This window comes from Triturus cristatus, chromosome 5_1, assembly GCF_964204655.1.
Source record: "Triturus cristatus chromosome 5_1, aTriCri1.1, whole genome shotgun sequence".
NCBI lineage: Eukaryota > Metazoa > Chordata > Amphibia > Caudata > Salamandridae > Triturus > Triturus cristatus.
In genome coordinates, this window is record NC_140587.1 from 78,866,338 (window position 1) to 78,879,576 (window position 13,239).

Genomic DNA, 13,239 nt, shown 5'->3' on the forward strand with positions numbered 1-13,239 from the left:
GTGCTCTAATGTGTTCCCCTGGATGTTGTTATGAAAAGGGTGTGTATTCCTGGATGTTGTAATAAAAGGGATGTGTTCTAATGTGTTCTCTAGGATCTTGTAATAAAAGGGTTGTGTTCTAATGTGTTCTGCTGGATGTTGGAATGTAAGGGATGTGTTCTCCTGGATGTTGTAATAAAAGGGATGTGTTCTAATGTGTTCTCCTGGATTTTATAATAAAGGGATGTGTTCTAATGTGTTCTCCTGGATGTTGTAATGAGAGGAATGTGTTCTAATGTGTTCACCTGAATGTTGGAATGTAACAGATGTGTTCTAATTTGTTCCCCCGGATGTTGTAATGAAAAGGGTGTGTATTCCTGGATGTTGTAATAAAAGGGATGTGTTCTAATGTGTTCTCTAGGATCTTGTAATAAAAGGGTTGTGTTCTAATGTGTTCTGCTGGATGTTGGAATGTAAGGGATGTGTTCTCCTGGATGTTGTAATAAAAGGGATGTGTTCTAATGTGTTCTCCTGGATTTTATAATAAAGGGATGTGTTCTAATGTGTTCTCCTGGATGTTGTAATGAGAGGAATGTGTTCTAATGTGTTCTCCTGAATGTTGGAATGTAATGCATGTGCTCTAATGTGTTCCCCTGGATGTTGTTATGAAAAGGATGTGTATTCAAGGATGTTGTAATAAAAAGGATGTGTTCTAATGTGTTCTCCTGGATGTTTTAATAAAAGGGATGTGTTCTAATGTGTTCTCCTGGATTTTATAATAAAGGGATGTGTTCTAATGTGTTCTCCTGGATGTTGGAATGCCTTTTGGGGGCCATGCTCACAGTGGAAGACACTGAGGTGCTGAATGAATACGTTCAATAAGATGCGAGAACTGGACAGCTGTGTGTCTTACAATCATAACACATCACAAGTATCTCTTACATGATAAGACCTGTCATCATATTTAGATTATGCATCCCAATGAGTATGATGGGTCATCTCCAGGCATCAAAACACTCATGAGTCTATGCCACTGTATCACACTGAAAATGTTTAGGTGACTACAGATAGCTGGAGTTACCTTGATGATTTCTAGTCCTGCTGTGGTTTTGCTGAAATTGTCTTGGACGTCTCTGAACTGCTCTGAGCTTTGGTCCATTGTCACCACCATCAGATGTTTCCCATTCATGAGCTCCCAATCCGAAGGGTGGTCGATTCCTTTGAAAAACATTCATTTGTTATTTCTTTTTTACATTGAGGAAAAGAAAAGAGAAACTTTGCACTTCTTCAATGAGGAGAGGGTGAGGGACAGCAGAACAGAACCATGCAATAACTCAGTTTTGTCCAATAAAGGTAAAGGAGAAGGTATATTTCTTTCTTCAGGCAAGAGGAACAGATATATAAAGTATACTAAAGGGTTTCTGTGGTTAAGACCCAGAACCTAAAAATCACTAAAATTCATTGAAGGACAAAATATACTGGACCTCCAAACAAAAGCACTGTTAGGTTTAAATACTGAAGAAAAATTGGCAGTACTTCTAGGATGAATGCCCCACAAACATTAATAATAATGTAGATACACTCCTCCAACACATGATCAGAAATTGCACGAAATAAAGAATAATGCAAGATAAATTCTCAAAAAACCATTGGGTTGATATCAAAGGAAATTCGCACTTTCTACCTTTTGCGTTTTTGGACCAGTCAGACTCCCGATAAATTACTAATTGGTCAAAAAAGTCTTGTTCTAATGGTTAGCCCATCCAGGGCTCAATTTTGTAAAACATCTATTTCTTACTGATGCATCGATATTAATGCATTTTTATTTGATGTAGTGTATACAATGTTGCACATCACAATATACATTGATTTGTCTAAAATTGCAAGGATGACGGTTACTTGTGACATATGACATTATGCCCATCCAGGGCTTAATCATGTTGGATGTCTTTTAGCACATGAAACCAATGCGTGATGAGATAGTAATCCCTTTAATGTAACCATAACGACAAGAAATATATATGAATAACGTTGCATAATATATTTTGTATTTTACTCTTAAAAAAATGAATTTAATGAAGTGATGCAAATGTAAATTATAAATCATGAATTGTATCGTAATGTAATGTATTGGGAGCTCGGACCGTTCACAAATGGCGGGCGCACAAATGTATTTGCGATTTGAACTCAAGAGAGTAGTCCTTTGTTGAATGCACAAAATGTAATGTGGTAAGAAGAACCAATGAAATTGTATATATCCATGCAACATGGCGCTCCCTCTCTAACATCGACAAAGACGCTTGTCGAAACGCATCTGTTTCTAAATAAGTCAAAAATTAAACAAGTTTTTTCTTTCTTCCCGTTCGTGCTGGCTCTCCTTCTTGAATTTGAATTATCCCATGAGTCCATCCTCACGTAACCAGGTACCAGCTCTAGAGTGCTGAGGATCCTGGTGGCAAGAGGAGAGAATTTATATATATATATATATATATATATATATATATATATATATATATATATATATTCACTGAAAAAACCATAGGTTTCAGGGGTGTTATAGTTAGCTGGACTTTTCACTTGTACAAAACCATTGAAATTCCCCCTTTATAGTTAGTTCAGCTAACTATAACTCGCGCGCCCGCAATGCACTGCTGATGACGCCACATATTACATCACTCATGACATGGTCAGTGACATCACTCATGACATCACTGATGACATCTCAAATGACATCACTGATGACATCATCCAGTGAATGTGTGTTTTTCTGAAAATTAAATATGTTTTATATATGTATATCTCAAGGTCGATGGAAGAATAAATGGGTATATAAGTGTCTAAATGGATGATTTGTTTTTGAAAAATTGATTGTGTAACTGACTGATTAAGTGTATCATAGTAAATACATGGCTTAGTGAGTAATGTTTAAATATGTAAATATCTGTATCAGTCTCTCACTTTGTGTATAAGTGGCTGCATGGGTTGGTGAGTAGCTACATGGGTGTCTATATAGGTTGTTAGTTGGTTTTTTGAGTATCAGTCTGAGTGTCTGCATGGTTCGGTGGGGGGTATTACGTAGTGCATAGGTGCATGAATGAGTGACTCACTGTTTGTATGTGTTGAAGACAGCATGTGTGCAGGACTGTATGGGTGGATGAGTGTGTGTATGGGTGTGTTAGTGAGTGAATGACTGTCTCAATAGTGTCTTTATGAGTAAATACATATGTTTTAAACTAGTATATGTGACTATTGGTGTATATAAGTGAGTATATGTGAGAGTGAGAGATTGAAAGAGTTCCTGTATGAATAAGTATGTGTTTCTATAAGTGATTGTTTAAAAGACTAAGTATGTGTAAGTTTCCGTAGAAGTAAGTGTCGTGGTGTGTGTATAACTGTATATGCAAGTAAATGTATGTTTCATTCTTTATTAGCATGAGTGACTATGTGTGTGAGTAACTCTATGGATGAGTGGCATTGTGTAACAGGATGTATAAGTGTATGAGTACATATGATGAGTGAGTACATGTATGAGTGACTGTATAGGACTGTTGGTTAATGAGTGTATGTGTATGTGGATCTTAGAATTACTGAAGAGGTTGTAGTAACTGGTATTGGTATGTCCATTGTTTTGAAAATTTTAGTCTCTATTTTTGAATGTGTGTATCAAAGGTTATATTAGGGTGAGAGGAGGTCTGCCACTCTATCACAAGGATGATGTCATCAGTGATGTCATTTGAGATGTCATCAGTGATGTCATGAGTGATGTCACTGACCATGTCATGAGTGATGTAATATGTGACGTCATCAGCAGTGCATTGCGGGCGCGCGAGTTATAGTTAGCTGAACTAACTATAACGGGGGAATTTCAATGGTTTTGTACAAGTGAAAAGTCCAGCTAATTATAACACCCCTGAAACCTATGATTTTTTCAGTGAATTTCTGAGGTTTTTTAAATGCTAATTCCTAACTATATCGTGCCTGAAACCTATGTTTTTTCTGTGAATTTCAAAGGTTTTTTAAATGCTAATTTCTAACTATGCCTACGGAGATAGGACATGTGAAGCAAGAAGAAAAAATGCACAGAAAGAAAAAAAAGAAGTGCAGAAAGAAGCAACAGAAGTCCTCAAAGACGAAGAAAAGTGCAGGAAGAAGGATAACGTGCAGAAAGAACAAAAAGAAGAGCAGAAAGAAGACTTGTTGCAAAATCAACCTGTACCCTCAACTTTTTCAGACGGATACTGGTGGTAACTGAGTCTGACTAACCAGTCATAGAGCCAGTGCTATGCTAAAAGACACTTAGAATACAGTGAAAACACCTACATACACTAGGGAACATTATGCGTTGGGGTCCCCCTGTGATTAGCATGACCTCCTCTGTAAGCCCCTAGTATATAATAGGGCACGGGGATTAAAACTACCTCTTAAAACAGGCCACAGGGTGTTTTTGCACACGTTAACTCGGGCCACGTCCCCTCCCTTCACCACTGTGTAAACACGCCCTGTGTCCGTTTTTAGTTGGGAGATTAAGTTCATTTGAATCCTGAGGTTCCCTAGGGTCCAACTAGCCCACTAGGTACCTCCAGTAAGTGCCACAGAGCTGCATTGCATAGAGGTGTAAAAAGTGGCACGGCCTGGACCACCTCTCTGCAATGCAGCTCAGTGGCGCTTACTGGAAGCACTTGGTGGGCTAGTTAGCCCACAGGGGCCCTCAGTATTGAAGGGAAATTATATCCCCAATTTAAAACGTGCCATAGTGCGTGTTTGCACACGTCACCTCAGGCCCCGTCCCCTCCCTTCACCACTGTGTAAACGCGCCCTGTGGCTGTTCTAAGTTGAGAGATTAAGTCCCCTTGAATCCTAAGGGTCCCTAGGGTCAAACTAGACCACTAGGTACCTCCAGTAAGCGCCACAGAGCTGCGTTGCAGAGAAGTGTAAAAAGGGGCTTGGCCTCAGAACACCTGTCTGCAGCGCAGCTCCCTGGCGCATACTGGAGATGCCTGTTGGGCTAGTTGGCCCTCAGGGACCCTCAGTATTGGAGAGGAATTAATTACCCAACTTACAATTCGCCAGGAGGCGCGTTTGCAGAGTGCTGCAAGGAGGGGGCGTGGCCTCCGGCACGATACCAGTCTTTTATTTATTTAAATTTTTTAAGAAAGGGGGCTGTGTGGTTCCCCTTCTTATTCTAATTTATTGGCCCTGATGACCCCATCCCCCAGGGCCTGTCTCCTAATTATATTTTTTTGACCGCAATCCCCAGGGCCGGCCACTGTTTTTTTATTATTTTTTATATATTTATAGACACACCTAGGACATGCTGGACAAACCGTACGTACCTATCACCATGACGATTTGCGTGATATTCATTAAAAGGCGACTATGCATACAATGAATCCACGTGGAATGTATTTACACCACTAGTGAAGCTCTGACATGTCTGATGCCCTACCGTGCCTAATCCCGGTAGACACCCTTGTCGTTTATTTATACAAACATGGGTAGCTATTGACGGGCACATTTAATACACATGCACACCAAGCCATTCAAAGGGGATTCGACAAAAATTCGACCAAACTATGCAAGAAACCCCCCTCACGGTCAATAAAACACACATCCACTGTCGGATGTGTAATACTTTTTATTTTACTCTCTGGAAAGGGGACGAACATCACTTGAGAGTCACAGCGCGCTCCTGGCAGAGCCCAATGCTGTGTTACACCCACCATTGCCTGCTGAGTGCCACACACCTCTGTGTTGTATTCCACTAGCTAGTGCATATGCTATGACACTCTCTAGCCCATGTGCACTGTAACACCACCCCGTGAATATGTCATGCCACACTTGTCTTCGCACAGGTTATATTGCCCCACCTAACGTGCCTTCCTCGATGCCTATGTTATAATGCACAGTGCTATGCCATACATATTACAATCTGGGATCCATATCTTTGTCACAGTGCATATGCAACGTTACACTCCCCAGAACATATTTTATATTACAACTTTAGAGACTAGTTAGGTTACACAACACTGCCCTGTGCATATTACACTCCAAGGCACATATCGCATAGCACGCGCTAGTGCCTGTGCTATCTCGCGCTCTCCAATGAATCTGTAATTGCGCACAATGTATTGCATATTATATTTCACGCCGGTTCATCTTATATCACACTTTTTGGTGCATAGTTTATACCATACACTATATCTAGTTTTCATTTTCAATCGTGCTCTCAGGACTATGTTCTATATAACACTCTGTTCACCTACCCTTTTCATGGGCATTACATTTTGCGATAGGGGGTGGAGGGTCAGGGGGTGTTTCTGCCAAGTGAGCCCGGAGTCACAGTCACAAACGTCCTCTTCTTCCTGAATAAAAGTGAGATTATGCTGCATACTTGTTCATATTTTAAGTAGTTCGCACAGACACACGTTTTAAAAACAATAAAGTTCCTAATACCCGCCTTCTCTGAACAGTTAGCTTGCTGCCCCATCCCCCTCCTCCCTATCCTCTGTTGTGTGAATCCATGGACTAGCCTCCTCCCTCCTGCCATGCATGGTCTGATGTGCTGCCACTGCCCTCAATTTAGTATGATGTACCACTCCACTCCTCATGCCCTCCATTGCCCAATTCTATGCCCCATCATTGACCTCCTGCTAAAACTCTGTGCTTAGCTTGCTGCCCCTATTCTCCTTCCCCCTGCCCTCCGATGTCTTTGTGCATGCCCCTGCTCCATCCTTTTTGCCCCCCATGTTCCATGGACCTGCCACTCCTATCTACTCTGAGTGTTCTGTTGAGCTGCCACTCCCCTCCCACCTGCCTAGCATTGTCAGATGACTGTAACCTGTCCCTGCCACCTCCACCCTGCCTGTCCACATGCCATGCCCCTATCCTCTTCCTCCTGTCCTACATGGTCCATTGTACTGCCACACCCTTCTGCCCTCCCTGGTCTGTTGTGCTGCAACTGCTCCTCCTGCCTGCCCCGTGCGGTCTGTTGTGAGGCCCCTTCCCCTGAACTTTCTTGTCTGTGCACAGGTCCTGACCCTCCCTTCTATCCTCCATCGTCCTTTGTGCATGCCCCTGCACCCTCATTCTTGCCCATCATAGCCATTGTGCTGCCACTAACCCTCCCACTTGCCATGCATGGTCTTCTGTGCTGCCATGGCCCCTCCCACCTTCCCTGTGTGGTCAGTTAGCTGCCCCTGACCCCCTCCCACCTTCCCTCCATGGTCTGTGTGTATGCCATCACAGTCTCAGTGTTGCTCTTCATGGCGTGTCTTGCTTCTAGTGCCCATCCTGCCTGACCTCCATGGCCATCTTGCTGCTCCTGCCCTGCCCTGCCCCCTTGCCCCCAGCCCTCTGTTTACATGTGCAGACCCCTACTCCCTCCCTCCTGGCTTGTCTGTTCCATTGTAATGCCCCTGATCCGTCCCTCCTGCCCTTTATGGTCTGTTATGCTGCAGCTTTCTCTTCTGTCTGTCTATTATGGTCAGCTAGCTACCATTGCCTCTTGCCCCTCTGTTCTCTGTTGTCCATGTGCATGGTCCTGTCCCCTCCCTCTTGCTTTCTATGGATTGTTGTGCCACACTCCCGTCCCGCATGCCCTGTGTGGTGTATTGTGCTGCTGCAAACCCTGATGCCTGCCCTGCAGGGTCAGTTTGGTGCACCTCTCCATGTCCCTCCTGTCCTCTGTTATCCAAGTCCATGTCCCTACCCCATTTCCTTCCAGGATCCAATGTACCATACTTGCGAACATTTTGAACTTGGTAAGAGGGAGATTTTGAAAAAAAACTGGGGTATTGATTTTCCCCTTTGAGTTACATTGAAAAAGAGGAGATTGTAGACAGGAGACAGATCAAATAAAGCCCATTTGAGCTTAAAAACATTGGACGTTTCCTGGCTGAATCGGGTCTGTTGGCAGGTATGGTTGTACTACCATTGCCTCTTCCTTCTGCCCACAATGGTCTATTACATTGCCACAGCCTCTCTTGCAAGTCCTGTATTGTTGGTTTGTTGCCCCTGCCCCCCTTTCCACTGCCCTCCATAGTCTGTTGTGCTGCCACGGCCCTTCCTGCCTGCTCAGTGTGGTTAAATTGTTGCCTTTGCACCCTCCTACCTGCCTTCAATTTTCAGAGTCCGTGCCCCTGGCCTCTGCCTCTCAACAGTATCCTAATGAACAACTAGATTGCTAACATTCTATATTTATTACAAAAGTGTGGAACGCCTGACGTCATCTTGATGTAATCAAAACTGTAATACCTAGAGCATTTCCTTTAGAAATTACATATATGAGAGGGTCTTATTGGCATCAAAATTATGGTTAGTGCTCTAAAAGACTAAAATAAGGACATATTTTCTGAGTTTTCAAATAGCGACAAAGCACTTTTAAATTATTTGTTATCTTTATGTTTTTTTATCCAGTTGACCACTTGATTAAATGTTGCACTTAGGGGAGAGGATGTGGTGTTACTTCCAGAACTGCAGACTTTGCAACTGAGGACCAGGTTGGGGTTTCTGCTTCAGCTCGACATTCTGTGATTCTGGTCAAATCACTTAGTCTCCCCATGTCTACAACCAAAATGAATTTGTTCTTGTGTGATGTAACCAATGCTCATGTAAAGCACTCCAATACCTGACAAGTCTGCACTATATAACACTGCAAAAACACAACATAATAAGTGTTTTGCACACTTCTGTCATTGGGCTATATTTGGGCTACATCTGGGTGATTTTGGGCTACATTTGGGCTCTTTTGTCTCCGGTGGCCATCTTGAGAGATTTATTTGTTTTGAAGTTTCCTAATTTCCTCATGTACTGCAGCCTCCTCAGTAGGAAATGCTTTCAGTTTTTTACTTTTATTCCATCATGAAGGTATTCAGATATGTCACACATTTGCCATAAATTCTGGATGTTAGCACTCTAGTTGCTCATTAGATCACTGTAGTAAAACTACTGTTCACCATGGAAGTCTGCTCCTGGTATTAAAAGTGCATGTTTCAGTCTGCATGTCAGAATTTTTTAATGAAATAGAAGAGGATTTGAGAAGTCACTCAAAATGTGCCCTCATTTTCTTTCTTCAGCATTAATCATAATTTCTATGGCAAAATGAACCCCCTCATTGTGTTCCTTTTTAAATTAAATGTTTTAAGAGTTACCACATTAATCCAAGTAAGATGGCTTCAGGTGTGCCATATGTTTATCATAAGTAGGACTGTTAGCGCTCTAGTTGTTCTTTGGAACACTCTGGGAAGCTGCAGTAGAACACAAAGGAATCAACTGACAGTCTCTGCCCTTGTTGGATGTACATGTTTTACTGAGAATGTCAGACTTCATTCTCACATGACTGAGAAAGATAATGTGAATTTACAGAAAATAAGCTCTCAGTTTAGCTTATAGATCACCTTCCAAACCTCTGTGGGAAAAGCATGAGAAAATATTTTTCTCTGGCGGTCGCCAGTAGATAGTTATAGTTACAACCTAGTTTCCATAGGAAATCTCAAAATTCTATTTTGAATAACTTTGGCGCCGGTTGGCGAATCCTCGCGAACTTTTCAAAACTAATTGGGCGCTCTGTTCAGCTCCTACCCTGAAAGTCTCGGGGTGATTCGTCAAGCAGGGGCCGAGAAAAAAGGGGGGTCCCAAAACGCGTTTTCCCCATGCATTTTTCCATAGGACCTTTAGACACAGCTACAGCCCGAACGGCTGAACAGAATTACTTGAAATTTGGCAGAGAGGTAGCCATAAGGTCAAGGAAGTGCCTTTTGCAGGTCTGGTGTAAATCTGTTCAGTATTTCCTGAGAAAATAGCATTTAAAAGCATATATATATGTGGGTGGAGCCTAACCACACATCTCATCCTGAGATCTGATTGGCTGTCAGCACTTCATCCAAGAAGTGTTGGCAGCCATCTTAGGACCAATATACATGATAGCACCTCATTAAAAAGCATTGCAGTTAATAGAAGGTTTTAAGACTTTAGTTACATTATAAATCATTTGTTGATGGTACCATACTCATTTTAGGAATTGTGGTATGTTCTAAGGTGATTTCACCAAGTGAAAAAGCCTTCTGCTGGGATATCATGATTGAGAGAAAAATATTTTCTCATGCTTTTACCACAGAGGTTTGGAAGGTGATCTATAAGCTAAACTGAGAGCTTATTTTCTGTAAATTCACATTATCGTTCTCAGTCATGTGAGAATGAAGTCTGACATTCTCAGTAAAACATGTACATCCAACAAGGGCAGAGACTGTCAGTTGATTCCTTTGTGTTCTACTGCAGCTTCCCAGAGTGTTCCAAAGAACTACTAGAGCGCTAACAGTCCTACTTATGATAAACGTATGGCACACCTGAAGCCATCTTGCTTGGATTAAAGTGGTAACTCTTAAAACATTTAATTTAAAAAGGAACAAAATGAGGGGGTTCCTTTTTCCATAAAAAGTATGATTAGTGCTGCAGAAAGAAAAATTAGGGCACATTTTGAGTGACTTCTCAAATCCTCTTCTATTTCATTAAAAAATTCTGACATGCAGACTGAAACATGCACTTTCAATACCAGCAGCAGTTTTCTCTGGTGAGCAGTAGCTTTACTACAGTGATCTAATGAGCAAAAAGAGTGCTAACATTCAGAATTTATGGCAAATGTGTGACACATCTGAATGCCTTCTTGATGGAATCAAAGTAAAAAACTGAAAGTATTTCCTACTGAGGAGACTGCAGTAAATGAGGAAATTAGGAAACTTCATAACAAATAAGTCTCCCAAGATGGCCACCAGAGACAAAAGAGCCCAAATGTAGCCCAAATATCACCCAGATGTAGCCCAAGTATAGCCCAATGACAGAATGTCCCAGAATGTTCTTAAAAACAACTAGAGCGCTTACTGTCTTCATTATGACAAAAGTATGGCACACCTGAAGCCATCTTGATTGGAATAAACTGGTAACACTTAAAACATTTAATTTAAAAAGGAACACAATGAGGGGGTTCATTTTGCCATAAAAATTATGATTAATGCTGAAGAAAGAAAATGAGGGCACATTTTGAGTGACTTCTCAAATCCTCTTCTATTTCATTAAAAAATTCTGACATGCAGACTGAAACATGCACTTTTAATACCAGGAGCAGACTTCCATGGTGAACAGTAGTTTTACTACAGTGATCTAATGAGCAACTAGAGTGCTAACATTCAGAATTTATGGCAAATGTGTGACATATCTAAATACCTTCATGATGAAATCAAAGTAAAAAACTGAAAGCATTTCCTACTGAGGAGACTGCAGGAAATGAGGAAATTAGGAAATTTCATAACAAATAAATCTCCCAAGATGGCCACCGGAGACAAAAGAGCCCAAATGTAGCCCAAAATCACCCAGATGTAGCCCAAATATAGCCCAATGACAGAAGTGTGCAAAACACTTATTATTTTGTGTTTTTGCAGTGTTATATAGTGCAGACTTGTCAGGTATTGGAGTGCTTTACATGAGCATTGGTTACATCACACAATAACAAATTCATTTTGGTTGTAGACATGGGGAGACTAAGTGATTTGACCAGAATCACAGAATGTCGAGCTGAAGCAAAAACTTCAACCTGGTTCCCCAGTTGCAAAGTCTGCAGTTCTGGAAGTAACACCACATCCTCTCCCCTAAGTGCAACATTTAATCAAGTGGTCAACTGGATAAAAAAAACAAAGATAACAAATAATTTAAAAGTGCTTTGTCGCTATTTGAAAACTCAGAAAATATGTCCTTATTTTAGTCTTTTAGAGCACTAACCATAATTTTGATGCCAATAAGACCCTATCATATATGTAATTTCTAAAGGAAATGCTCTAGGTATTACAGTTTTGATTACATCAAGATGATGTCAGGCGTTCCACACTTTTGTAATAAATATAGAATGTTAGCAATCTAGTTGTTCATTAGTATACTGTTGAGAGGCAGAGGCCAGGGGCACGGACTCTGAAAATTGAAGGTAGGTAGGAGAGTGCAAAGGCAACAATGTAACCACACTGAGCAGGCAGGAAGGGCCGTGGAAGCACAACAGACTATGGAGGGCAGTGGAAAGGGGGGCAGGGGCAACAAACCAACAATACAGGACTTGCAAGAGAGGCTGTGGCAATGTAATAGACCATTGTGGGCAGAAGGAAGAGGCAATGGTAGTACAACCATACATGCCAACAGACCCGTTTCAGCCAGGAAACGTCCAATGTTTTTAAGCTCAAATTGGCTTTATTTGATCTGTCTCCTGTCTACAATATCCTCTTTTTCAATGTAACTCAAAGGGGAAAATCAATACCCCAGTTTTTTTTCAAAATCTCCCTCTTACCAAGTTCAAAATGTTCGCAAGTATGATACATTGGATCATGGAAGGAAATGGGATAGGGACATGGACTTGGATAACAGAGGACAGGAGGAACATGGAGAGGTGCACCAAACTGACCCTGCAGGGCAGGCATCAAGGTTTGCAGCAGCACAATACACCACACAGGGCATGCAGGACGGGAGTGCAGCACAACAATCCATAGAAAGTAAGAGGGAGGGGACAGGACCATGCACATGGACAACAGAGAACAGAGGGGCAAGAGGCAATGGTAGCTAGCTGACCATAATGGACAGACAGGAGAGAAAGCTGCAGCATAACAGACCATAAAGGGCAGGAGGGACGGATCAGGAGCATTACAATGGAACAGACAAGCCAAGAGGGAGGGAGTAGGGGTCTGCACATGTAAACAAAGGGCTAGGGGCAAGGGGGCAGGGCAGGAGCAGCAAGATAGCCATGGAGGTCAGGCAGGATGGGCACTAGAAGCAAGACACACCATGAAGAGCAACAGTGAGACTGTGATGGCATACACACAGACCATGGAGGGAAGGTGGGAGGGGGTCAGGGGCAGCTAACTGACCACACAGGGAAGGTGGGAGGGGCCATGGCAGCACAGAAGACCATGCATGACAAGTGGGAGGGTTAGTGGCAGCACAATGGCTATGATGGGCAAGAAGGAGGGTGCAGGGGCATGCACAAAGGGCGATGGAGGATAGAAGGGAGGGTCAGGACCTGTGCACAGACAAGAAAGTTCAGGGGAAGGGGCCTCACAACAGACCACGCGGGGCAGGCAGGAGGAGCAGTTGCAGCACAACAGACCAGGGAGGGCAGAAGGGTGTGGCAGTATAATGGACCATGTAGGACAGGAGGAAGAGGATAGGGGCATGGCATGTGGACAGGCAGGGTGGAGGTGGCAGGGACAGGTTACAGTCATCTGACAATTC

At 42.3% G+C, this 13,239-nt stretch overlaps 1 protein-coding gene across 6 annotated transcripts in view; it reads right to left on the reverse strand.

The window, feature by feature from the left end:
- Window positions 1–13,239, reverse strand: part of LOC146830241 (uncharacterized) — a 649,260-nt gene that overhangs the window by 48,500 nt on the left and 587,521 nt on the right. For all 6 annotated transcript variants that reach the window (XM_085604449.1, XM_085604447.1, XM_085604446.1 and 3 more), the window contains exon 13: window positions 1,061–1,197. In XM_085604449.1, coding sequence (XP_085460575.1) covers window positions 1,061–1,197 — 137 coding nt within the window. The remainder of the gene's footprint in view (window positions 1–1,060; window positions 1,198–13,239) is intronic.